This window comes from Clupea harengus, chromosome 9 (assembly GCF_900700415.2).
Source record: "Clupea harengus chromosome 9, Ch_v2.0.2, whole genome shotgun sequence".
NCBI lineage: Eukaryota > Metazoa > Chordata > Actinopteri > Clupeiformes > Clupeidae > Clupea > Clupea harengus.
In genome coordinates this window covers 14584121-14609442 of record NC_045160.1, presented here as the reverse complement: position 1 = coordinate 14609442, position 25322 = coordinate 14584121, and the positions used below count along the sequence as shown (strand labels likewise).

At 40.9% G+C, this 25322-nt stretch overlaps 2 protein-coding genes and 1 long non-coding RNA gene across 4 annotated transcripts in view; 1 reads left to right on the top strand and 2 right to left on the bottom strand.

Annotated features, from left to right (window-relative positions):
* Positions 1 to 3885: 3885 nt before the first annotated feature.
* Positions 3886 to 12750, bottom strand: tbx2b (T-box transcription factor 2b). Of its 2 annotated transcripts, XM_012824036.2 has the most exons (8): positions 12123 to 12750; positions 10965 to 11232; positions 10046 to 10117; positions 9531 to 9677; positions 8140 to 8216; positions 7799 to 7968; positions 6149 to 6753; positions 3886 to 5446 (listed from the first exon to the last, which is right to left on the bottom strand). In XM_012824036.2, the coding sequence occupies exons 1-8, from the start codon at positions 12479 to 12481 to the stop codon at positions 5012 to 5014; spliced, it is 2133 nt and encodes a 710-aa protein (XP_012679490.1). In that variant the 5' UTR covers positions 12482 to 12750; the 3' UTR covers positions 3886 to 5011. The 2 variants fall into 2 exon arrangements, with proteins under 2 accessions (XP_012679490.1, XP_012679491.1); XM_012824037.2 differs by lacking the exon at positions 10046 to 10117.
* Positions 12751 to 13024: 274 nt separating this feature from the next.
* LOC116221839 lies at positions 13025 to 22530 on the top strand. Its single transcript, XR_004164306.1, has 2 exons — positions 13025 to 13828; positions 21592 to 22530. It is a non-coding gene; the product is annotated as an uncharacterized LOC116221839 (long non-coding RNA).
* Positions 22531 to 23945: 1415 nt separating this feature from the next.
* Positions 23946 to 25322, bottom strand: part of bcas3 (BCAS3 microtubule associated cell migration factor) — a 243483-nt gene continuing 242106 nt past the window's right edge. Inside the window, exon 24 of the mRNA XM_012824095.2 lies at positions 23946 to 25322. This exon is cut by the window's right edge and continues 103 nt beyond it. Within this exon, the coding sequence (XP_012679549.1) occupies positions 25277 to 25322 (46 nt within the window). The 3' untranslated portion in view covers positions 23946 to 25276.

Sequence of the window (25322 nt, the reverse complement as noted above, 5' to 3'; positions counted from 1 at the left end):
AAGGGCATAAAACTACTTAACTTTGGTAGCCTTTCATTATATCCCACAAGCCTTGAAATGGTCCTTTATGTCTGCTCACACAAGTGATATTTGTTTATAACTATTCTGAGGATATTTGAGAATTTTCCATTTGTAAAATATGAGCTTTTGTTGAGTTTTGTTTTGTGATTGTTTAATTAAACACTACAATTTGGGATATATGCTTTACTAAATTAGAGTTATATCCAAATAATCTTAAGAGCTGTATAATTTTACAAGATTCCAAGAATTACATAAGTTTTATGTTTATATTTGTAAACCAAATTTTTTTTCCAAAACATTCATTGTAATAAGTTTTTTGAAAAGAGAATCACTGTGCCATCTAGTGGTCATTATTTGTACTGCAAAAACATTTTTTCTAATCTGTTACAAGTTGCAGAAACAATCCTTGAAAAGGTCATTCAGTATGTGATCTTAGCGTGTATTATCATGACTTGAAATACAACATGACCATTTGTTGACAGGTGGAGCTGAATCCCTGCTGCCGTCCAGTAACACAGGTGTAAAAGCACAGTGACAAGATTCCAGTGAACTCAGTAAATATTAAATGTGGATCATCCATCTCCCTCTATCCCTCTATACAGTGAGACTGGTGACTGATGTGACTGAATCTGTGACTGCATTCATCTGTGTGCTCATGACAACTGTACGTGTTCCTATGTACGGGAAGTGGCGATGAGACTCTCGGAGCAGACATTCCTGAAGGTAGGCCTATTAGATTTAGAGATTCTGGACTCAGGACACTGACAATTAAAGTGCCATAATCCACCCTGATATATGTAGACTGTAAAATACCTTCACGGGGGGAGGGGACGTTAATAACATTTCCTGGAACAAATGTGTGCAGGTGAGTGGTGACCTTAGACTCAGACATATAGCCTGCTTCAGCTTCCACTTCTACGGTTTCTAAGCAAATATCCTTGGATGTTTAGGATGTTCCTCCATTGCACCATGCAGGGGGACATCTCCCCTGCTTCCTCTGAGGAGACGTGCGCCTCGTGTGGTTGTCTGATAGAGGAGAGCGGTTGCCAGTGGAGTTGGCTGATCTCTGCCTCACGTTACTGTTACTGGGCAAACACAGACGTTCCACATCAGCACCTTACTCTACTGTCTCGCCAGAAAATAGTGTTTGCATCCAGTACAGTGACACTGGGTACAGAATACATTTGTTTCTCTTATGTACGTAGCTTAAAAGAAGACTCCATGAACAACTATGACACCAGACATGTAAAACTGAGTCAGGACACACACTGAATTAACCATGATATTAGAATTAACAACGTCATGAATTTAACAGTGACTTTCAAATGCCTGGAGAATTCCATTTCTGGAGCAGCGCTGGTGTGTTCCCAGAGGGGGCAGTGCAGCTGTGCTTTTCACTGGCCACATATGTTCAGAGTTGAACTGAGCAAATAGCCCGCATACACAGACTGGGAGTTCACCAGGGGTGCAACCAGTCATGGCCATAGTCGCACATCAAATTACCACAGTAGGGTGTACCCTACTGGTCTGTAGTGGGTAAGACACAATTCAGTCTGAGAACGATTGTTTAACTTAATACACAGTTACACTGTATGTTAGCAAGAAATATGGAGTTTGTCCTGTATCATTTTCTGATATATATTTTTTTCAAATTATGCTAATTTAGTAAAGTTTATTAAAATCATAAAGTAAAATCAAAGGTTTAGTGTTTACAATATTTTTAAGTAGTTACAAATGTTCTTTTCTGTGTTTTCAAATGTGTCTATATGGTTGTTCATGACGCATTTTATCATTTGGAATGGGAGAATATACAACAATTTGTTTAATAGCGATAATACGAACATCATGACTGAGCAGGCACTTATCCTTACTGTTTAGAAATTATTTATGTTTATACAAGACTGACAAATGTATTAAACTGGTCACTGGTCCAACTGCTTACACGCCAGAACAACATATCTGAGGAATCGTGCAGAACATTCTGTTTGACACTGGCTAATGTTTTAACAACAATAGAAAAATAACTGCACATTCTGATCATCGACGAAAAATGTAAACAGACTTGGCCTTTTTATCCACTACCATCACCAATAATTAACCGTCATTGCAGTCTATTGATTAGTCAATGACTGATTCCTTTGGACAAACGGTGCAAGGTCGAGCAGCTCGCTCTGTTAATTGGAGATAACAGAGTGTAACAATGGTCCCTTAATAAAATGGAAGCTTGTGATTATGGCGAGAGAATGAAAAGAAAAGAAAAGAAACAAGAGGGGATCTCTAATTAGGAGCTGCAGCTCTCGGGATGTGCCTCAGCCTTTGTGAGCGGGTGTGGGGAGGCTGTGTGGCCGGCAGGCAGGCGACAGGCGCCGGTTGCCGGACAAAGGACTGTCTGCTGCCAAAGTGGTTAGGCGTCCAAGCTCCCATCCTTCCCAACTTCCCTGCCGCGGTGCTTAACCCTTTCACCATGATACGGGGCCGTTCCTTGCGAAGGTCGCTCTTTCTGTTTCTCTCTGTCTCTTATTCACACACTAATGTGCAGAGCGGTTAACACACGCAGTATGTTTTTGCATACGAACGTTATCATTATTTACATGGGATTATCGACATGACTGGCTGTTGATCGAAGCACCCCCACACTGGTTGGCCTAAAACAACTGCGAGCGACAAGCAAAATCTTGTATGACACATTTGTTGTTATCATAACGACTGTAACCATAGTGATTATGGTAGTGAAATTAGCCAACATTTCCATCCCATAACCTCTCCCAAATATCCGATCATAATTACATGAAAAGATGCCCAGTCATATCATATTTACTCAGTACAATGGGTCGTCTATAGGACGAAATACTGTTCGACTGTAACCTGATGATCTAACTGCATCTCAGTGGTTGAAATTCGGGAGTCTCAAAGGTCAATGGAAGAACGGAGGAAGTGGGTCATTGAAAAGGCTGTGTGTGTTCTGAAGAGGGGGCCCGTTTCCGTGTGGAGAATGCCTATAAATACACTTACATTACTATTCTCTTACTATAAATACCACCCAAAACGACACAATGGCAGAAGAAGCTAGACAGGAAAAGCCGAAAATAAATCGGATTCTCGTCATAACATTGCTGTGTTTTTCACAGTTCATGTCCTAGAATGTCCTAGAACACAGCGCATCAAATTGCAATAATAATAGCCTACTAAAATTGTGCCAACTAATATTAATCCGTAATACTAATAGATTGTTAATAAGCAATAATAAAATAGCTCATATAAATGCACATGCAGCCATGTTGCTGAAAATGTCTCATATAGCAAATTCAGGATCTGGTATTATGGTTCTTCAAAGATAAAAAATAAAAAAAATAAGGTAATTTCACAACTTGTATTTTGTAGTTTAGCGTTGTAATGTTGCAGTTTTGCAGTTTTGAAAACTGAACACTGTAGTAGGCAATGAGAAATCCCACTTTAGCCTAGAATCGGACGACAGAGGGCGCTGCACACCTAGAGTGATGAAAACATTCCTTAGCCAAATTCAGAATAGTTGAGTGTTTTACTGTGCCCATGAATTTGAATGGGACTGACTGTAAAATATCGCCTACATTGGCTGGTAATAATATTAGAAACGCTACGACACATTTCTGTTTTGAGATCATATTGGAAGTTTGAAACATTAGTCACTAGACGGAGAAAGTCCTGTTGCATAGTGAGTGGGCCTTGAGTTTCCGGCCTGTGCATAAATATGTGTCAGCAATAGTTCGGAACTTCAGAGAATGACAAAACACAATACACAGGAATAAAACGAATAATATGGCAATTTAAGTAAGCCTACTGTGTAGCAACAAGTACAACCCACAAAATAATGAACAAATAGGCTACTTTCAACACATTGTTTTTTTTATTGAAATTGTGAGAGAATAAAAAAAATTCCCGGACAATCAGCGAAGGGGGATACTTGTGTATATACCCAGTTCTTGAAGAGGAATGTAATAGTCTCTTCTGTGTTGGAGTGAATGAACCTGAGGTTTTCTACCTTAACAACAGTCCGGTATCAGAGATGGGGAACTCATCCCCCAGTGATAAGTGTGTTTCTGTTTTTAATTTCAGCAATTGCTACTATGCAATGATGGCACACGTTTTCCTTCACGTGTCACAGGCAGATTAAACAGCAACGACTCACAGATAGAAACACTGTTTCTGTTTCAAACCAACAAGCGCTAAATAGCTTTCATTTACAATATACGTTCAATGTAAAATGAAAAAAAAAACGTAACGAGTTAAATTCTAAATATTATATACACGCCAATGTACAGCTTTGAATAAATTAATACCAATTTGCATATTCTTGGATCCTTATAGCTTATGTACAGAATTATTTTTTAATTACATAAATAGTTAAGATACAATTGTCCGTCAGCTAGTCTATTGAAAACGGGTCAAACTAATTTTCTTGAATTGCAGAGTGTCATTCCAATCCCTTTTGAAATAGATTTCATTATTTGGACATAGCTTGTTTTGTTTTGAGTCCATGGGCCTCCCTGATGTTGAACCGCTACTCCTCTGCCAAAAGCAATAATTTGAGGTCCAGTAGACATCGCCGACATGCTCTTACACAAACGAAAGCATATCTCTCTCCTCGAGTACTTGTGACTTGTACTCTGTCCATCTCCTCATAAATTGTTCGACCTCCTTCGAATGTTGCCGAGGTCTTATCAACATGCTCTACATGAAATATATGATTAGTTGTAGATTGTCTTCGCAGCATTCCCTATACCCGGTCGAGTTTTCTCCCCTAGAACATCAAGTTGTCTATTCTCCTATGGACCGATATATTCTTTTGGTTGTACATATGAGTGTAATGTGATTTTTTGTTTTGTTTTACGGGCACAGAATATTTACTCAATCCGTCCTTAGGTAAAGGGATATGTTCACTTAGAAATAACCATATCTAACGTCCCCAGTAATGTCAGGTAATGCAGTGAAAAGTTGCAGGGATGTCGCCTGGTCACTTGGGAGAATCTCGAGTCGGGGATGCCTCCCTCTGGCTCTCCAGGCCACTAACCAGTCTCTGAATATTCTGGAGTTCATTAATAGATTCCTTCAGGGATGATTTCGGTGAGCCGTTTCTCTGGCTAGCTCCAGCTTTGTGGTTATGTTCAGGTACAGGACTCGCCTCCCTGCTGCCAGATTTAGAAGATTCAGATGACGGGTTCAGGCCACTTGGCAATCCAGTGGTCAGCAGGTTTGTGCTTTGAGGAATGGTCACCGGGAGCTGGTAAGGGTTGAATCGCAGGCGAGGCCGGGAGCTGGTAAGGAAGGGATTCCTAGAGAGTGAGGAGGCCACACTGCTCGCAGGCAGGGCAGAGGCCGCGGCCGCCGCCGCAGCCATGTAGGTGTACGGATATGGGAAGAGGCCCCCAAAGGTTGGCATCGGAATTCCCTGGAATCAGAAGCATTCGTTAGAAAACATTTAACAAACAGAACACGCAGCGACACGCAACACGATGTTTAGCTTCACTTGCTTTAAAGTAGGAAGAGTGAAAAGACAGATTCCAAACTGTTTGCACAGCAGGCCCTGGTGCAAATATTCCCTCTCTCTTTAAAACAACAGTAAAGGTTGTTTTATGAAGTCTCACAAAGACATTGTTCAGAAAATCAAGGCTCACATTTCTCAATGATTACATTTCAATTTCTTCTTTCCATATAATTCAACCAGTGTGTTAAATAACCTACTCAGACAGGCAGTTTTGTAAAATAGCCCTGTTTGTTTGCCCTAGGAAGGATTTATGATAACGAATAGACTAAATCAGTCTGCTTATAAATCCCATCATGATGATATCAAACAACCTTAAAATCCAAATGTTTACCAACAGCACAATTAAACAAACAAGGCCTTCCTATCAAATTTAGACCTGTGCACAAAGGAATGACCGTTACAAAAACCTAAATGCCAGTTAAAGATATAATGTGTGACCAAGATGTTGTCGTCTAACACTTATTTCCTACTAGAAGATTACATAGATAAATTAATTGTAAGTAAACAAATGTTTCCCACTACACAATAGTGTGATTAAAACAGCAAAAAGGTGAGCACTTAAACACAAACGTTAAAAACAACAATCAGATGCTAATATGTGCTTACCTGTGAGGCGAGCATGTGCTGCGACAGGTGAAATGGAAAGGGGTTCGGCGTATTCCCAGTGCTTTGCCCTGACAGACCGTTATCCAAGCCACTTGCTCCGGAAACCGAAGCCAATAGATGCCCCATGCCCATAGCTGAAAAAGCGCCAGGTCCCATAGCAAACTGTCCAGGGTGGAAAAGTAGAGGTTGTCCGGTGTTCAGTGGGTTAAAGAACTGTTGACTATGTAGGCCAGAGAGGGCCAGGCTTTGTAAATGGCTGGCGCTAAAGTGAGAGGGACTCTCAGTCTGAACCATCAACGGGGAAAAGCCCTCCTTGCTCCCGCTCAAGACGGCATTATCCGAGTCTTTTTTAGAAGGCTCTGTATCCTTCCTCTGCCTGCTCTCCGTCTTGTCTTTCTCCAAGTTTCGGATGCTGAAGATCGAATCGCTGGATTTTTTGGAGTCTTGATAGTCGTCTTTCTTTTCCACGGTAGGCCTCTCTTTGACCCGGTCATCACATCTCGGACTAAATGGCGATCGGGGCTCAGGTCCTGGGCTGGTTGATGCAGCTCCACGGTCATCAGAATGGTCAAGTTCGGGCTCACTGTCAGAGCATGTTTTCTCATCTGCCAGAAAACAACAAAACACTTTGAATTTAATATACAGACTTGTCTGGGGCTGCGGGGCTGCCTAAGGTGTAGCCTACCTAGTTCCAAACAAATCCACCAAATGAAATCAATTATGTGGCCTGTGCACACAGTGTAAGGGTGTGTAATGTTGCAGGTTTCAAAACTCATAAAAAGTGGTTTGGACGAGTGAGAAACACATTAAGTAGTCTACCTAAATTATTTAAAAACTGCAGTCACGATTTGGCGTTAGCATTCCTTGTAAAACTTTTTCCTTCCTAAATATGAAAGCGCAAAAGGCCTACTCAGTAAATATTACTTTTGACCAATATTAAGTACCTGTTTTTTTAAGCATCTCAAAATGTATATTGAACGAGGTATTTTCGTCATTGACGATGGAGCTGTCGTATGGGCTAAGGCTAAGCTGGCCACTGTACCAAACCCCAAGGTAACATTTATAGTGTTCCTGTGATTATCTCTTACACCTGCCTTTGATAGTGCAAACCATTTTGGAGCAACCACATAATTTAAAGAGGAGATACTATCAGCACAGCACTCGATATCTTAATATCTTAATAGGATACATTATCAAGGATAAACACCTGTTTTATAGACGTATTTACGTTTTTTAAGCAACATTCCACAGTATGCTTCGGTCTTTGTGTGTGTGTGTGTGTGTGTGTGTGTTGTGTGTGTGTGTGTGTGTGTGTGTGTGTGTGTGTGTGTGTGTGTGTGTGTGTGTGTGCGATACTCTTCATATAATATGTCCTGCAATGCAGACCATAATCGGTTACTTTTCGTCATGGTGGATACACCATTGCCTTCTTTAAATAAAGATTGACACATATCTTAAAGATGATTTCTACCGTTGCTTCTCACTATTACAATTATTTCTGCTGTTGCTTTCTCACTATGTAGCTGTACAGGCCTACTGGCTAGCCTTAGGGCCTGTACTGGTTCGTGTGAGATGAGCCAGTGACAAAAGAGAGCCCATGTCCAATTAAGGACAATTCGTGATTACACATTAATGCAGAATGCTATTTACCCCGACTGCTTCGACTGAACCTCAGGGGACTAGACACCGGTCCGATTGGGGAATGACCACCGTCTCTTCCCGTGGTAGGCTCACTGGAGGACGCATCAGAATCGCCGCCATCTCGGTCTACTTTGCATTGATCTTCGTACATACGCAGTGATGGAAGGGTCAGTTGTTTCCTAAAAATGTAGGAATATCTAGTTAATTATCAACAATTATGAAAAACACGAATAAAAAAGAAAAAACACTCAAGCCTTGTTATTGCCTTCATTAGCCAACAGAAAACCTAAGGGCATGTAATTTTCCCAAAAAACTATTTTGTGTCAAAACCGTCATGACTATCAAGTTACCTCTTTTCTCTCCGTCCATTCCCCGTGTCTCTAAACCCTTTTGCGAAAGGATTATTATCAATCTTCAGTTGCGTTATCTGAGACAAAAAAGAGAAATTAGAGAGAAAATTAGAGTGATAATAATGATTCATTTGCCTATTATAACCCTATTGTTGAGGCTGTTATAATACAATCGTCACCGTCATTATCACAAAAGCACTTCAATCAAAATGGACAATTAAAAAGTATTAGTTTATCAGTGGGCGTAAGTGACGTGTTTTTTAATCATTTACTTTCAGTTAAACACACTGTCTCCTTCATTACAATGATGGCACGGACGGCTTGCATTATTGATGCACGTGTAATGATCGAGAGTTGCTTCCACGACCCCCGTGAGAGGAGAGTAAAGCCTACCTTACAATTAAATATTTTCTTTTGTTTATAGATTTACATATCAACTCCTAGGAGAGGAAGGTGACCAGATAATCTATGACATTTTAATACAGTCATTTGTAAAACCTTGGTCTTTCGATCCCTGCTTTTCTCTCTGGGTCATCGAGGCACGTCTTGCTCAAGTTAGATAGTCTACCATTAGGCCGTGTACATTTCGGGTGTGCATAGAAGAGGTCCGTTTTCCTCTTTTCCTTCTATGGACCTCTTGAGGAATTCATGAATGGACCAATCAGAGGGCCGCGGATCTCTTTGCCTTGTGCCCTGCTTTGATCGCACTGCTATACGGAGTGTGTAGCTCCCGGACACACAAGCGAGCCTAAGTGCCTGCTAATCGATTGTGACTCTTTGCCATAAACTTTACGATACCAACAAGCCCACCAGGCCCTCGGACACGGATGCCAATTAAAATCGGCAGCGAGGGGAGGTCGGCCATAGGGAAGGGAGTTAGAGTGGAACAAAAATAAATATGGTCACCAAATCTTGGTATTACGAATACATCTCCGAAACTGAGTTAAGTGCGACCTATAATATTTCCCAAATGGTTTCACCACCATGAAAAAATGGCAAAGCGAATTAGGGTGGAATTCAATTAATAATCATATCACATTCTGCAGCCTACTTGAATCAGCTAAATCTGTAAACTTGGAGTTGCCCATAAACCCCTCTGCTGTAAATAAGTAGGCCCTATGCGTGTCTGGATCAACAGCAATGTGAGTACTGTCATAACCAACATAAGGCGTGAGCACATTATTAATATTGTTAATCCTATCTTATCCTACCAAGTGTGAGGCACCAACTGTCAATGCAACTGTTACAAATGAAAGGTAGCCTGCGTGTGGTGACAAATAAATAAAAATAAACCAATTTCAGCAGTTTAAGAATGTAAACGGGACTTCGTACGGAATAACGCTTTACCCTATATAGAAGGACCAAAGTAAAATCACTTTAACACATCATACCTTGTCATTCTGATAGGCGGTGACAGCAATGAATTCTGTTTCAGGGAATACGTATGTCCTGAAAGTACTGTAGGGTAGCTTCAGAATGTCGTTGGCTCTCACAATATGAAACCTTGGCTGGTATTTATGCATGGAATTCAAAATAGTCTGGGAAAAAAAAGAATTCTTGTTGTTATAACAAAATACTCTCATGCAGTGTAATGTGTAACAATATCCTACATTTGGTCAAAGAAACGCATACATGGTGTGTGAACAATATAACTGCACTATACACAATATAAACCGCAGTAGGCTTTAATGTACTTATTTATTTACTTATATGTTTATTTTATTTCAAACAGGCTAACGCAATAGAATGCTGTTAGTGGCTGCAGAAACTGTACCAAATAGCAAAGGTCACATGACTGGGTAACAAAATCCCGGATGTCAGTAAGCCTAGTTGATGTAGCCTACTTAATTAAGACAAATCGATGAATGCAGGACTAAAATGTAATACAGTCAAAATAAAAACGTACCAGGTGAGGCAGAGCACGGATTGCTAATCCACTGTACCCGGCCAATGTCTCATTCAACAAGCCCACTTGACCCTATCAGAATGCAAATAGTTGTGTCTGCATGGCATGTAAATTTGCTATTTGTTTACAGTCAGTTTGCTCTCCCGTCAACTCAAGAACCCTAACGCAGTTTGGGCTAGGTTGAGGCTTTTTTTTTTTTTAAACTGGCACATGTATTATTGAATATTGCACTCCCTCTCTGTGTGTTTATGCTACAGAAAGCCGGAGAGGGCTTGAGAGGGCTGGCAGTGAAATACTTAAAGGCCTAGTGTACGAACACAGGCTACTTTTCACTGCCAAGGCTTCCTATGCCCAAATGAAGATATCAAACTAGACTAGCCAACAGGAGGCTCTGTCTAACGCAGCCGTGTACCGAGTCCGCTGTCTGATCTGATTTTTGTATGTTACCTGATTTAGCTTTACAAACTCCCACAAAACATAACTATGCATTATCTGTATCTCACCCATATCAATAAAAACAAAAACACAGCATGAAAACTATTGCCAATATTGTTCTAAAAAATAAACTAAGCTTTTCAATTCTAAATATTAACGTTAAGCTGCTTTCCAGTTTATCAACAGTTATAGAAGCACGGAATAGCTGCATACATGTTAGTTTACTTACCTAACAACAGACTAGACATTACTACTTTTGAACTTACCATTGAGTTAAAGGTAATGGCATAAAATAAACACCAATTTCAAGGTCTTGTTGTATATGTTAAGATACCGCTTACGTGTTTTTTATTTATTTAAAAGGTTATTTTTAATTAAAACATTTCGAGGAACTGTGAATATTTTAATGCTTACGACTTAATTTCCCCACAAACAGTAAGCTAGACATGTATGGAACAGACTCGTATATGTTAGTATTACTTACAAATCCATGCTTGTCCGATATATTGTTGGTCAGCTTGAGTTTATGAAAAGCAACAGGCTTGGCCATCCACTGCTCTCCCGTGGCTGGACTGTCCGGGTGGATGTACATTCGCTTGGGCATCTCCGGGTCGGCCTTTCCCGCTACCATCCAGCGAGAATTGTGGAATTTGTAGCGGCAGTCGTCGGCAGCAACTATATCCATTAGTAATATATATTTGGCCTTTTTATCAAGACCATTTATTCTAACTTTAAAAGGTGGGAACATCCTCCTGTAAAATCCAAACATATAGATTAATTTTCCAAATACATACGTATCTACTCCTAAATACATTAACAAAACTACTACAAGCCCAAATTCATTTTTACATCAGGGTCTCCGCATTTTCATAACAAATCCTATGGTCTGTGCTTTGTGGTAAGATTTGGAAATAAAATTAAAAAAACATCTCGCATTGGCAGTTTCTTTGTCAGGTACTCGTATGCAAGTTCTCATAAAATACGTGGCAAATCATGAGTAATGTTTAAGTCAGACAACTTCAAAAACGGTGGTGTTCAGCCGACAATTGTGAGGTAAATTTATGTTGGGGCACCATGCCCTAAATCACAATTCTTTTGTAAGTGACAGCCTGTTTACAAAAACCAGAAGCTCAACTGCCATTACAGAATGTAGTCTGATCTGAACTCTGGTTTAGTTTGTCTGGGTGAATTCCTGGAGAGGCTTTGCCATTTTATTTGTGTATTTATGCAAATGGCTGAATTGTAAGTGGGAAAGTTCTATTGTGATTGCATGTAACCAATTGTCTCGACGTACGCCGATAAATAACCATACACAGGATAGAGCACTTTTCCTCCTTGAGCGAGATGGATTATCAACAAATAAAATAACCGGCACTTTTGCAAGAAAGTAGACAGACTCGCTGATGGTTGCTATTATTTGCTTTTGTGTTGATGTATAATTAAGAATTTAGCGTGAAGTGACAAATGATAAATGTTTTAAAACATCACTGTCCTGATCAACGAATATCTTCGAATACAGCAGTTCAATATGACTTTACAGAATGTTTAAATGTAGGTTAACAGAAAATAAAGCTAGAAACACGATCGTGGCAAACAACACAATGGCTGGGGCGCGATGTCAGCAATTCAGACGTTTCCTCACCTGCCAGATTTCGTAATAACCATTTCGGTTTCTACTTTATGGAACTGGTCCCACAGATCCTTGGCCTCCAATGTCACTTTTGGGTCGTCCTCGACTTCTTCCTCCGGCTCTAGGCTCTTTAAGCTACGCAGATGAGCTGCCTGGTGGTGGTGACTCAGAACCGGATGGAGACCTGCCTCCGCGACTCCGGCGAGGGTATGATCCTGCATGGGCTTAGTGAGAGCCCCGGGAGGCAGCGCCAGCGCAGGGAAGAACGAGGGCTGAGCGGCTAGGAAAGCTGACATTTGGAAGTCGGTCGGCCGATGAGCGTGGAAGGGGTGATAAGCCATGGCAGTCCCTGTGAAAACTGGATCTCTCATCGGTGCATCCAAAAATCGAAGTGAAATGTTGATAGAGCTTGGTGTTTAGGTTCCACAAAACCAGCGCGTATCCAGAGATCTACTTTTGAGCGGGTGAATATATGGAATAATCTCGGAGAAAAAAAACACGATGCAAAGAATGATCTCAACACGGTAGATGGGCGCTTCGCAAAGAGCAGAAGGCAAGCGAGGTGGGGAACTACCACTTTAACTCCCGAAGCGAATGATTCCACGAAGTCCTGTAATAATATCAGTCCAAGTGAGCGCAACGACGCAGATTCGGTCTCCTCTCTTCTCCAACAGTTGCTTTCAGAAAAATAAGATTACTCTTTCGATGCGGATGTCCATCCAAGCGCGATCATTCTAGCCAGACGCGGAGATGAAATGGTTAGGTCTTACTCTGTCCACTGTAGAACTGTGAGTATCTCACATGTCCTTCCTGCTCCGATCCCAGCACTAATGAACCAAGCCCCCTTGATTGCTGATTTTACGCTTTCTGGACCAATTGTGGGCCTCTATAGGCGTGGTTTTGACAGCTCCGGCCAGACTCGAGAAGAGGGGGTGGACAAGAAGGTGTCGGAAGCATTAGCAGTAAGAAAACATGTCAACAGAATAAAATATTAACCAATGACAGAAAAGATCGGGAAATCCCACCCCCATCTCCAAGCCAAGCATCGGGTCAGCCCTCAATTCTTAGCCGGTGGAGACAGCACCTCGGTCGGCTTGCGCTTTATAATTACGATGAGGTCTTCCTCACCTTGTCCAGGGGTACCAAAGCTACGCACTGAAACACTGTCAAATTGCGATAAATTCTAATAATTTTACCGATGTTATTACAGTCCTATATTTGGAAATTATTTAGATCGGTCTCAACAAAATGAACACATAGAGCCTACAAAAAAGCAACTGCAACGAAATATATTAAATAATTAAAACAAGTAGGGAAAGCTTTAGTTATCTATTTCAAGCTTTATATTTTTGTATGAGTTTTGACTCCCAACAGCCAATAATAATTTGCATTCGCCAATAGGCTGCCTGGTTGGCTAAGATCGCACGGTTGGAGATTTATTAACTTATGAATGGCTGATTTCGCGGAAGGGGAGCTCGAAGGGCGTAAGACTGCTATAGGACGATACTGAACATTTTATCCCTACAATGACCATTTCTGCGACTCACTGCAGTCTTGCGAGTGACTTCATGGGAAGGACAGCGGCAAATAAACCGGACATTGCCACTTTAAAGGCAGCCCCGGGCCATTCGAAAAAGCGCAGACCCAGATGCCGCATTCAAGCAAGAAGAAAAACTGGTTGAAAGATTCTTAAGACTAAAAGCAAGCGTGGAGACAGGGTGAGTGGGAGTCCATACTTTTTATGTAAACGCATTGTCTATTTCATTTTTTTCGGCGATGTATGGTGTAGATTCCATGTGCAAATTCGATGGGAGATGAAACTCGCATTACAGAGGGCAAAACCCATACGTATCAATCTAGGCTATATACCGTTTTCAGAAAGTCAGGAATCTGTACTAAACTAGACTATGTATGTATGGATAGTTAGGCTAGATTATTTATAAAACCTCGCATCTATTTTTTATTTTGACTGTGTGATTGTCTCTCTAGGCAAACTGTGAAATTGATTATTAAAATACATAGTATAAAAGGGTCATGGATCAGGAAGGATTGGCATAATATGCATAGCTGCACCTTACTGGGGGGTGAGGTGAATTGCGTGCGTGTGTCAGACCACATTGTGAAGTCTTCATCCTAACCTGGTGTGGTTCCTAGAGCGATTCGAGACTGTAGTGTGTGCCTTTAAGAAACCTTTCGGTGGACCCTTGATTAACTTGGATCCAGTTTGTTAAAGAGCCGCTTGGCGCCAGTCGGCTGCCGTACCACAATAAGAACCGTCTCTTGTCACTTCATATTTACCCTGCAATCCTCCAACAGTGCACTCCAATCCCTAACCCCTTCACGCAAAACCTTCGGCTTATAGTTGAGACTTTAGGCTACAAATTCCCTTACGCCGACTTTGAGCTCAACTTTTAAAAACTGCAAAATTTGATGAATAGACCTAATTAGTTTGCCCGATTCATTTTAGTCGTCTCTCTGAACGGGGGCGTATTGTAAACTATGTTGTGAAAGATTTGGTCCCGTGGCGAAAACGATTTTGTTTAGCATAACAGAAGAAAAACAACACATTTTTACAAGAATTACCAACACATCTGATTAACCCTTGAGGTACCCGTAGTCCACCGCCATAAGACATTTGTGATTTAGTTTCTTGATGTTGGATTTATGGTCCGCTTGTGCCATTTTGTCGGTTTGCAGTGACCACTTGACTTCTTTAAAACTGATGAAACTTTGGATAAACTCTAATCACGGTGCCATGCAATTTCAAAGCAATGGTTGGGCGGTAAATTGAATAGGAGAAATAAAAAGCCGCCACACTTGATAATGACAATGGAAGACGCATTGAGCTGCAAAACTGAAAGTATTGGTGACGTTCTCGCAAATTAGAAAAAGATAATGGGAAGACTTGTGTTCCGATTTCTTCTTGAAAATGCCCGAAAAGGCTTAACCAGGGCGACTTAAATTGTTATTGTGTGTTTTGCCTTTTTCATGTAGGCTACTCACGTATTTTTTATTAATGCCAGCAAAACACCTTCAGTCAAACCCAATAGAGGTTACACACTTGTTGCTAAAGGGACATGCACCCAAAGACTTAGAATTAGGCGAGGAAACACAGTAGGGTATAGATCATCAGGGGTACAGGCATATAGACTTCATACATTTCTGGAGATGGGCCTACCTGATGTAAGGATAACACATCCCAGTTTAATGGTCAGTCCAACCATCAAAACAAACAAATGAATGGAAAATCATCTTTTTTTAAGCTGGTTTAAGAACTATAATGCAACAAAAAAGTTAAAGTATTTTTCAAAATGACTAATAAAGAGAAATTATTTTGGACCCAACTCTAGATTAAACTATCAGATCTGAGTTGTTAACTGCAAGGTGTTTGTTTGTTGATCGTGTGTAGTCAACTAATGGGACTTACTGACATGGCCACTTTTAATCTCTTGTAATAAATACTGTAGGCTAATAGTGTACACTCTATGTCCAGGTATTTTTAAAAGACGAAATGCATGAAATAGTGTAAAGTAATAGTCAGTGTCTCTCTTACAAGGATGGCCAATTGAAATGGTACATTTCAAAATGTGTGGTATTCTATTTGTAAAATCTAAGAGAAGTTCAGGAACACAATATTAGGATAATACCTTCATTTTAAGTTTATTCCAAGTTCTGTTTAAAATGGACACCAGTGCACCAATGTCCTAAACCACTATTTTTCTCCCTTTTCAGATAAAGTTTTCCATGAACTAGTAAAAGAAAAAAGAATGCATTGAAGCTTTTTCATCAACCGTTAATAATTTACATGAACCTATTCAAAACGATCTGAGAAATACACGATAGAAGTTCGTCTAATCTTGGGGCTTAAAGTTTGACAACAGCGTTTTGAATGGAAATAGATGAACAACAGATGAGAATCGTAATGGTTTTCTGTGTTTATACTTAAGGAACTAATCACATCAACACAGTTCCTGCAATTACGCTCAATTTATTTTTTCTTTGCTTCCTGGTTGTACACATTAAAACCGACAAGAATGTAATCAAGTGTTGTGGTATTATCACAGATGACTTGAAAGTCATTGGTGCTGGAAAGTTTTTTTTTCCCGGGCACTGCTACTGTTCTGTACACAGTCTCTACAAAGAGGGCACGCAACACACCTCTAGTGCAAGTACGTTTAACAAGTGGCTATGCAGTGAAGCACATTCCGTTTACTGTATCTCTTCGGTGTTGCTTACATCGAAATGGTCTTGTTTGAATGCAGTTTTTTACAGCGTAGACTAGGAAGCACCTCCACATACGCCCATGTCACGCAATATGCCCCACTACACTGCTATAAGATCCTGCGTCCTTGAAATTTCTGCTGAGGATAACTTCTCTAATTGTATTATATTTTTTAGACTGCGAGGAAATGAATATGTTGCGCTATGAAGATAGTTTGAAGACCTGTCAATACTCTGCACATATGATACGGAATAAGAGGACGCTGTAAGGGGCATTGGTCATTAAATGACTATTGTTCTTTTTTCTACTTTAACATTGTTGCTCCTTCTTTTCATCTTTTCATCATCTCGTCCCATCTCTCTGCATCATCTCTCCTGCTATATTTAGCCAGTAGACTGAGGCCTTGGCGCCAGACCGTTTAAGACCTGTCAAAGTCCCTCATATTTCCCCTTGTCACATGTATACCCAGCGCCTCCGCTAGCTACCAGCCCCCGTCTCTCCTTCCCTCCCTCCCTCCCTCCCTCCCTCTCCTCTTTCTCTCTCTCTCTCTCTCTCTCTCCTTCCACCTCCTCCCCATCTTTCTTTCATTCTGGATTTGCCCATTCACGCACACCCTGTTAATGTTTCTTTACATTTCTTTATTCTCATTAAAATATTGCATTTCATCTTCCACTCTGCTTGCGAACGCATGTAATTTGCTCTTCTTCCAGCCCACTTTGTCTCATTGACCCGAGTCAGCGGGGCTACCGGTGCCTTGTCCCATCCACTTGCTCAAATTGCGACTGATTGGTGAAAAAATAACAATTCTTACAGGCAGCTCCAAAGTCTAAAACATGGCGAGAGCCCTGTCTTCGCCAAGCACCCATTTGTATGCGCTCCAAAGACTCCGTTAATGGCAACCGCATACACGAAAAGGGGAGCAGAACACTGGAATTTGTGTACTACCCCAAACTCACTCAACACCTAGAATACAGCCTTATTGTATGGCTCGTGAGAAGAGGACTGTAAATACGCACATACACAATAAACTTAACCCAATACACACACCTGCGCCTATATATTGGAGACTGAATTGAAAACTTTTATTGACGAATTTAATAACAAGTTGCTTAACAAATCAGACACCTTAAATGCAACCATCGGTGCAGAAATGATACAATATCTGAATATAGGTTGGTATTAACATCTGAGCCAGTACAAAATGTACATTCCGTGTTGATCTGATGTCCGACATTTAGTCAAATGGGGCCTATATTGATAGGCCTCGATAAGAAGACATACTAGTAGGACATACTAGTCCTAACTATTTCACTGCTAAAGTAACCTTACAGGCTTTTTTTGTTTTAAATGGATTAAACAGATGCACGATGTTATGGTCATTTCCAATATACCTCTGAGATAAATAGCCTGGAAGCCAGTCCTATAGGACACCTTTCGCAGGTAACAGGTGGGGGCGCTAAATTACCCCAGGGAATAGAAGAGATCTTTCTCCATTTTTCTGTGCAGTGTATACCAGCTCTCCACCGTATCTAGTACTGCAGGCCTATATGTACGATAATCAGTGTACCCCCGCGTGCGTGTGTGTGTAATGGGTCCACTCGGTAACATTCTTACAGAAGTATGTATGCCTACATTGTTTCAACATATTTCCGTGTCATTTTTGACAACCATTCACTTCTCCGTTCTTTGTCCTATTGAGCATCAACCTCGGCAACTTAAGAGGTAGTAGTAATGTTTTGATTTTCTGCAAATGATCCACCTTCAATGCCACACGTTTTCAAATCACACAAGGCATGACGATAAGTGGTCAGTGTGTGCACTAACGTCAAACAATTACACTGCAAATACTTGTTAGGTCTATGCAAACATAGAACTGGAAGCGTCATCAAGTACCCCAAAGAACCCTAACTGTGTAAACAAAGCAAACAAAATATCATGATACCTTTCCATTTCACCGACACGCAAAATGAATACGCAATTATCTAATTCAAGCGGAAGTTGAAGGCAAGCCAGCTCAAACGCTACAGGGACAAAGCGTTTGCCTGTCCACCCGGACTCCTCGGGGCTCTTTTGATCTGGAGGCCATTCCGTGCAGTGCTCAGTGTTGCAGCAGGTGGGTTTGTTTTTGTCCAGTGACACTACACATGACCCGGGCAAACCCCACCTTCTCCCGCTAACCCCCGTTTTTTTTTTATAGTGCTCAACCGAGGGGACTCTATTGGCGCAAGGCAGAATGCCGAGTTCATCACTTTCTCTTGAATAGAGGTTCTCGGAACTATTGAGGAAGTAGTATGGTGGCTTTAAATCGGCCCGGTGATTGAAATTAATTTGGTTTAAAATATTGATCAACCACTAGAAATATAACTGAATGTATGATTAAAACGAATGAATTATTAATCCGATTGCTCATTAGTTCTGCCTCTGTTCCACGAGCAGCCTATCACCGCCTTCAAGCAAAAAACAAAAGAAAAAAAGAAACTACAGGTGGCCTTGCTATCAAGTCTAACAAAAGTTATGTAATTAAGTGAAAGGAATGAATTAAAATCTGATAGCCTAATGTTCCAGTCGTAGAGCTGGAGAGGGTAATGAAATCCACATAACCCCCCACTACACATTATATGCAAATTCTACAGCGGGTAATTTGTGGTAATTCGTCCTTTTTCTAAATTTAACAAATAATCTTTCAATCTATCTAACTGCTAATAGTCTAAACTCACTAACAAACATATGGGCTTTAATCTAAGAACACAGTGTAGTGGCCCAAGCTTCTCTCACTGCTTCGGTGTATGGAAATGAAATGGACCACTCTGATAATCCCACATTGATAAGCTTATAAGGAAACACTTCAACGTTGAAAAAATACTTTTTGGTGTAATTGTAGATGAGACAGAAAGTAGCTAGTAGAACAAAGGAACTTCGTTTTCTTTTTCATTTGGTAAACGATGCTGCCATGGAAATAGCATAACAATAATATCAATATTATTATTAATAATAATTATATGCAGGTGTAATTATGAATCGATGAAAGGGTCCACACTATAGCAGTTTCTGCTATTCATAGATGGAAAAAAATAAAACAAACATGATTTCGTTGTTTTAGATCACAGGATATTCTTTTTTAAACGTGGAAGTGTTAGTTGTCAGTCGTTTCATTTTCAGTCGGTTTCTGACCATCTTTCAACAGGTTTTAACATAGTTGTGATATTAAGTTCTTACCATTGGCAGCATTTTAGTGTTCACCTATGCCATTATCAGCCCTCCTCCTCACAGAGCTCTTGCTGATGAGCGTGATGTGGCCGGTCACAGGTGCTCGCAGTGTTCCGGGAGATAAGATGATCTAATCGAGTCCATTCATGAGCTAATTGACACACTTCCCCATCACCGCTGCAGGCTGCAAATGACAAGCCCAACTCAAAACAGACATTGGCTCCATTAGAAGTCTGATTTAAAATAACACAAAACCTAACATTCAGTTAGTCGATACAATCAGCTGTTACTATGGCCAATAATAAATCCACAATGGACTACACACCATTTATAAGTAGCATAAGTCTTTATTAGTATAATATGCAGGCCTATATAAGGTAGGCTATAGGCAAAGGGATTGTTGACATGGTAGGGAAATGTATATGATGGTGCTTTCGGGTAAAACGTTTTTTTTTTTTTTTTCACGTGATGCAATACTCCGAAACCCAAGCTTACCAGTTTATTACCCTATATGCTAAAAGAGTGCAGTTTTCTGAAGTGGTTACGTGCAATTAGGGTACCTTTCAATGTATAGTCTGCAGACGATTTATCAGAATGGCCACAAAAGGTCTGCAGTTTGGGGGCGTAATATAATATTAACAAATTATTTTAGGCGACAGAGTTTGTGTGTTTGGTCACTTATCTTAATTAACGATTTAAGCAAGCAGCCTTCTGTGCTGTCACTAAATATATGATGCAAGATTCCGATCCCTTAAAAGCGTGCAAAAAGACACGTCGAATGTCATACTATTGGCAGACTCTTGTTTATTTTTGCTGTGTCGACCTGTTGAGTGCGATCCAAAGTTCAGCGTGCAATCCATGCGACAAGAACATTGAATTTTATTATATGTGACGTTATATGAAATTATACGAGGTTTAAATGTTTTTAAACTTTAATTTAATTTACAGTTCACCGTTTCCGTAACATCCTCACATGGCATAATTTAATTACAAATACGTGCACACAAATAACCTTGTGCCAACATGTTTAAGAAAACCGACGGTGTTTGAAGACAGTTTGCTGTGTTGGTTTACAGATTCCGTTGTTTATTACAAACATGTCTTTATACAAGTTGTGGTCGTTTGTCTCCTAACAACGTGTAATGTTATAGACTGCCCACACTTACCTCTTAAAATTACGTTTTTGTTTAATTTGACAGGAAGACGCAACATAGCTTTTGCCGCCAATCAGGTCATTGTGCAGACAAATGCTTTGATTGTATTTCACATTTAGTTAACAAGCCACATGTTGAAGTTGCAAAATATGCTACTGACCTACACGGCCTACATCAAGGCACACTAACTCCCCACTTAAGAAAGAACTGTGACGTGGAAATACACGGAGGGCAGACTAAGCAACGCATTAAAAAAAATTAAAAAAAACTCTTCACCCCGAGGAAATCCACTTGTCTCCATTCAGTGATCACCACATTACATGACTTCAAAGGACGCCGTCTGCGTTCCTTCCTCTTCCTCTGTTTCCTCCTTGAACTTAAATGAACGTTTACCTGAAAAGCAGCTGAAACGTCCTCCGCGGTCCCCCTATGCTCTAGAAATCGACCAAGGGGAGCGAACATTGGCATGCACCGTGTGCGCCTTGACCTGTGGACTGCATTGAGACGGCTGGCCATGGGAAGCAGAGGTCGTTGCCAGTGCTGCCACTCTGCTCTTTCAAACATAATCAGATTAAGAGGTTGTGTATTGTGCATCTTGACCAATCTAAGGCAAACACACCACAACTAAATTAGAAACTCATTGGAACCCAGCTCAAGGGGTGCTTGAATTGAGATATAAACAAGGGTGGCACAAGGAAAAATTTCCACTGCAAACTTCAGTACCACATACCCGAAAGTGCTTGAATGAAAGAACAAGAGAACAAGTTATGAATATGTCCTTCAGGGGATGCAGTCTCACTATATTTGGGTCACACCAGGACTTTCAGTGACCAGTATAAAGAATTGGGGCTCCCACTTCGCTCCAAATAACTCTTATCTCTGTGCTTGATATTTTTAGGCTGCAAGCTCCAGAGGGTTGACATGACCTGACCCTCCCAGGGCCAAGGAGACCAGCGCAGGTATATCATCTTCAGTCTCCAGACACCCTCTTTTCTCTCTCCCACTATACAGGCGCTGTGTGGTGGCAAGGGCCAGGGCGAGGGCAGAGCCAGGGGGCCCAGGGCTGGGTGGGTAAGAGAGCAGGGCACCCCACCCCTGGGTACATCTCTCTGGACAACCCTAAGGAGATGGCAGGCTAGATATAGCATTTGCAATTCTAAGCATTTAGCAGTCATCTTTAGAGACTTGCAAGCGCACACATGAAGGGAAACACAATCCAAGTGTACCAGCAAATTACCAGTGTACTTCTTCAGGATTATTTTTCTTTCAAGCCACTTATGCAAAATGCAACAGCGCCGTTTCATTTGACCTCACAGGAAACAGAGTATAAAAGGCAGAGAAAGCAGTCCTCTAAGGTAATCTCAGTGGCATGCTCTCTAAAGAGGCTACATATCCTTTATGTGAAACAGCCATAGTTACCCCAGCCTCAGTACATAGGAACCTCCACAGATGACAAGCATGAAAAGTCCTTTCATCAGATCGCCCAGTAATTTTCTGGAAGCTGCACTGTAGAAACTGTAGCTGTTGCATATATGAGGGAGGCTCAAAAACATGTTCTGGCTGTAAAGTGGTGTGTGTTATTGCAGGCCAGGCAGTGTGTGTGTGTTCATTTGGAGACGGGCCTTATGTTTCTTAAGCAAGTGAGATATAATGTCAAAAATGTCACAGGATCCTCAAATACATCACAGATGAAATAATGCTTTTTGTCTGAATTTTTTTATTTTTATTCCAAAGCCTAATGTCAATATCTGTCTTTCTCTCTTGCGGCTTTTGCTGCCATGTTCTCCTGCTCTGACTGTGATATAAATAAATAACAATAAAGACCACTGCATTTACACTCTGGCTTTGACGAGACCCAGTTCATGTTTCACAGAGCTGCGCTGACATCGGGGGGCCTTTGATCATTATTTATGCTGGCCTTACAGAACTTTTAATAAAGCCTGCAGTTAATCATAATGGCACAATGATGCCATCTTCCTACGAGCCAAGTGGAGTATGATGGTTTTACATATTTCACAATTGCAAAATAACATAAACACACACACACACACACACACAAAGGTATTCTGCATGCATGGAAAAATGGCAGGCATTGTAGTCTTGGGGAAATATTTGCTTTTTAATTCTCATTTACAAATCATTTGATATTAATATTTTAATTGAAGGAAAGCTAAATACAAACTCCTGACAGTAGTGGGACTTGACAAAAAAAAAAAAAAAAAAAGAATCCATAAAGTAGAATTAGTGCATCTTTAAATAAAACACTTTGAAAGTCACAAGAGCCTGGCGATGGAAACGAATGGTTGCGGAGCACAGCAATCCTGACTGGCCAAGCTAAGACATCAAAATGAAAAAAAAGGAAGCACTCATTCCAAACACAAAATGAACCTGACGTTTCATTACAATATTTTCCATTTGATTAACACATGGCAATGCCATTGCTCAGTACACTGCGTTTTTAAGATATATTACACATGAAACAATGGAAATAAGTCAATTTTGGCTATTTAGAAAAAATATATATCCATCGTTGTCTTTCAAACAAGACAAAAGGCCTTTTCTCTTCCTGAAGTCTTGTCATTTCACTTGCATGCATTCATGGCAAAGGATGGGACTATAGCATTCAGTGTTTGAAAAACAAAACAAAAAAAATAAAAACAGCTTTACTGTCCACGGGGTGCTGCATTCACAGACATACATCATGCCCCTTCAAGCCACTAATGGAGTCATCCAGAGAGCAAGCCTCAGGTCCTCTTCTCTCTCCTCCATAACATTCAGAGCCAGTCATTTTTATAACAGACATGCATTGCTGCGTCATGTACGATCAACATGGATTACTTTTGAAATGTCTTTTGAAATGTCTGCACACTTGTGTCAAAGTATTAAGGTTGTAAATGGAGCTTTTGAAATTAGTGCAAGTAGGTTAGCTCAGTTTGGAGGGATTGGTGTGAACTGGTAGTTAACTAATCATGGCAGTGTGTGTGTGTGTGTGTGTGTGTGTGTGTATGTGTGTGTGTGTGTGTGTGTGTGGTGTGTGGTTAAAAAACAGGTTGCAGGCTCTTCCATCTCTTCTGGGGCGAAAAGATTGTTTCAGCACCTGAAGCTCCCCTGTGCACCACTGGCAGGTTGGTGAAGAGCTGCTTCACCTGAATTAAACAGTTCATCTTTAAATCAAGACTCAAGGCTACAAACAGCTATTTTTTTTTAAATCCCTTATGAAAAGACAACAAAAAGCAAACATGTAAGAATAAACAAATCAAAAGATATAATACACCCTAAAATTATCTTAAATATAATTACAATGAAAAATAATTAAAAATCCCCCACGGAGGGTCAAAAATCTTACAATATGAAATCGATGCCACTATACATGGGATAAGGTTACAATGAGAAGCAGATATACAAAGACATTTGCTGAACAACAATATCAGCTTCACAAGAAAAGAAAAAAATGGATGTCTTAGTAAGCCATGCGTATGTATGAAATAAAAGAATGATTAAAAAAGGTCATTTGGCTAAGCTAAAGTAGGCTAACTCCATTCTAAATTGTGACTGATGATCAGCAATTAAGGTATTGGCTGTCTGATTATGCCTTCATTTCTATCCAACTCCAAATGTGTTTCCAAAAGAAAAAGACAAGTCCAAGGAAAAGCTATGGTATCACCTGAAGGCAATTACACATCTGCACATGAGGAGGAGAGCAGCGGCAGCTTCCCAGAGCAAGCGTTTCAACAACAACAACAACAACAACAACCACCATTCAGTCTGATTCGCTGCTGGATCCGTTTAAAGTAAACAATAACGATTGCATGACTTCATGCTCACGCTCAATGTAGAGGTAATCAGCACACATCAAATGTGCGTGTACACACACACACACACTCAGCGGACCAACACACATACACACACACGCACATTCTACTCAGTCGTGCAGACACTGTATAAGAGATGATGATGATGATGATGATGATGATATTGATGGTGGCTCACATTCACAGGTGAGTGGAACAACATGACGACATTCTCTCCATAAACATCATACAAATATCACAGATCTCTCCCTCTCCCTCCCTCCCTCCCTCTCCCTCTCTCTCGCTCTCGCTCTCTCCCTCTCCCTCTCTCTCTCTCTCTCACTGAAAAAGAAGGGAATAAATCATCAGAGAAAGCACCTCTCGCTGAGACACCTATGAGTAATGTAACACAAGTCAACATAAAGTCATTCAGGTATGGCATAGCGTAGCGCTGGGAGCGCGTCATCCTTAATCGGGGCCTGGTCGACCGCTGGGTGGACAGCCTCCTCACAACATCAGTCCTGGTGGGGGAGAAAAGGACAGAAGAAAGGACTGACGAGAAAAGAAGAAAGGGGGAGAGTAGAGGAAAGGAGGGGAGGGGTATAGTGACAGCCTAGGAGAGAGGCATCCCGTTTAGTCGTCCCAGAATGTGGTCGTCGATGGGTATGTTGTAAACATCAGGGTTGCCTGGCTACGGGGGGTGGGGGGTCTGCCGTAGGAGCGGGGAACTGTCCGTCCTTCTCTCTGTGTGTGTGTGTGTGTGTGTGTGTGTGTGTGGTGTGTGTGAGGGGCTCAGGGGAAGCCGGTGGGGAAGAGGCTGAGCGGCTGGCTCTCGTTG

Coding starts and splice junctions, on each gene's coding strand:
- tbx2b (XM_012824036.2), bottom strand. CDS start 12,481: ATGAGAGATCCAGTTTTCACAGGGACTGCCATGGCTTATCACCCCTTC. Junction 7,969..8,139: donor AATGGACGGAGAGAAAAGAG/GTAACTTGATAG, acceptor CTACATTTTTAG/GAAACAACTGACCCTTCCAT. Junction 5,447..6,148: donor AGCACATGCTCGCCTCACAG/GTAAGCACATAT, acceptor TTCTGATTCCAG/GGAATTCCGATGCCAACCTT.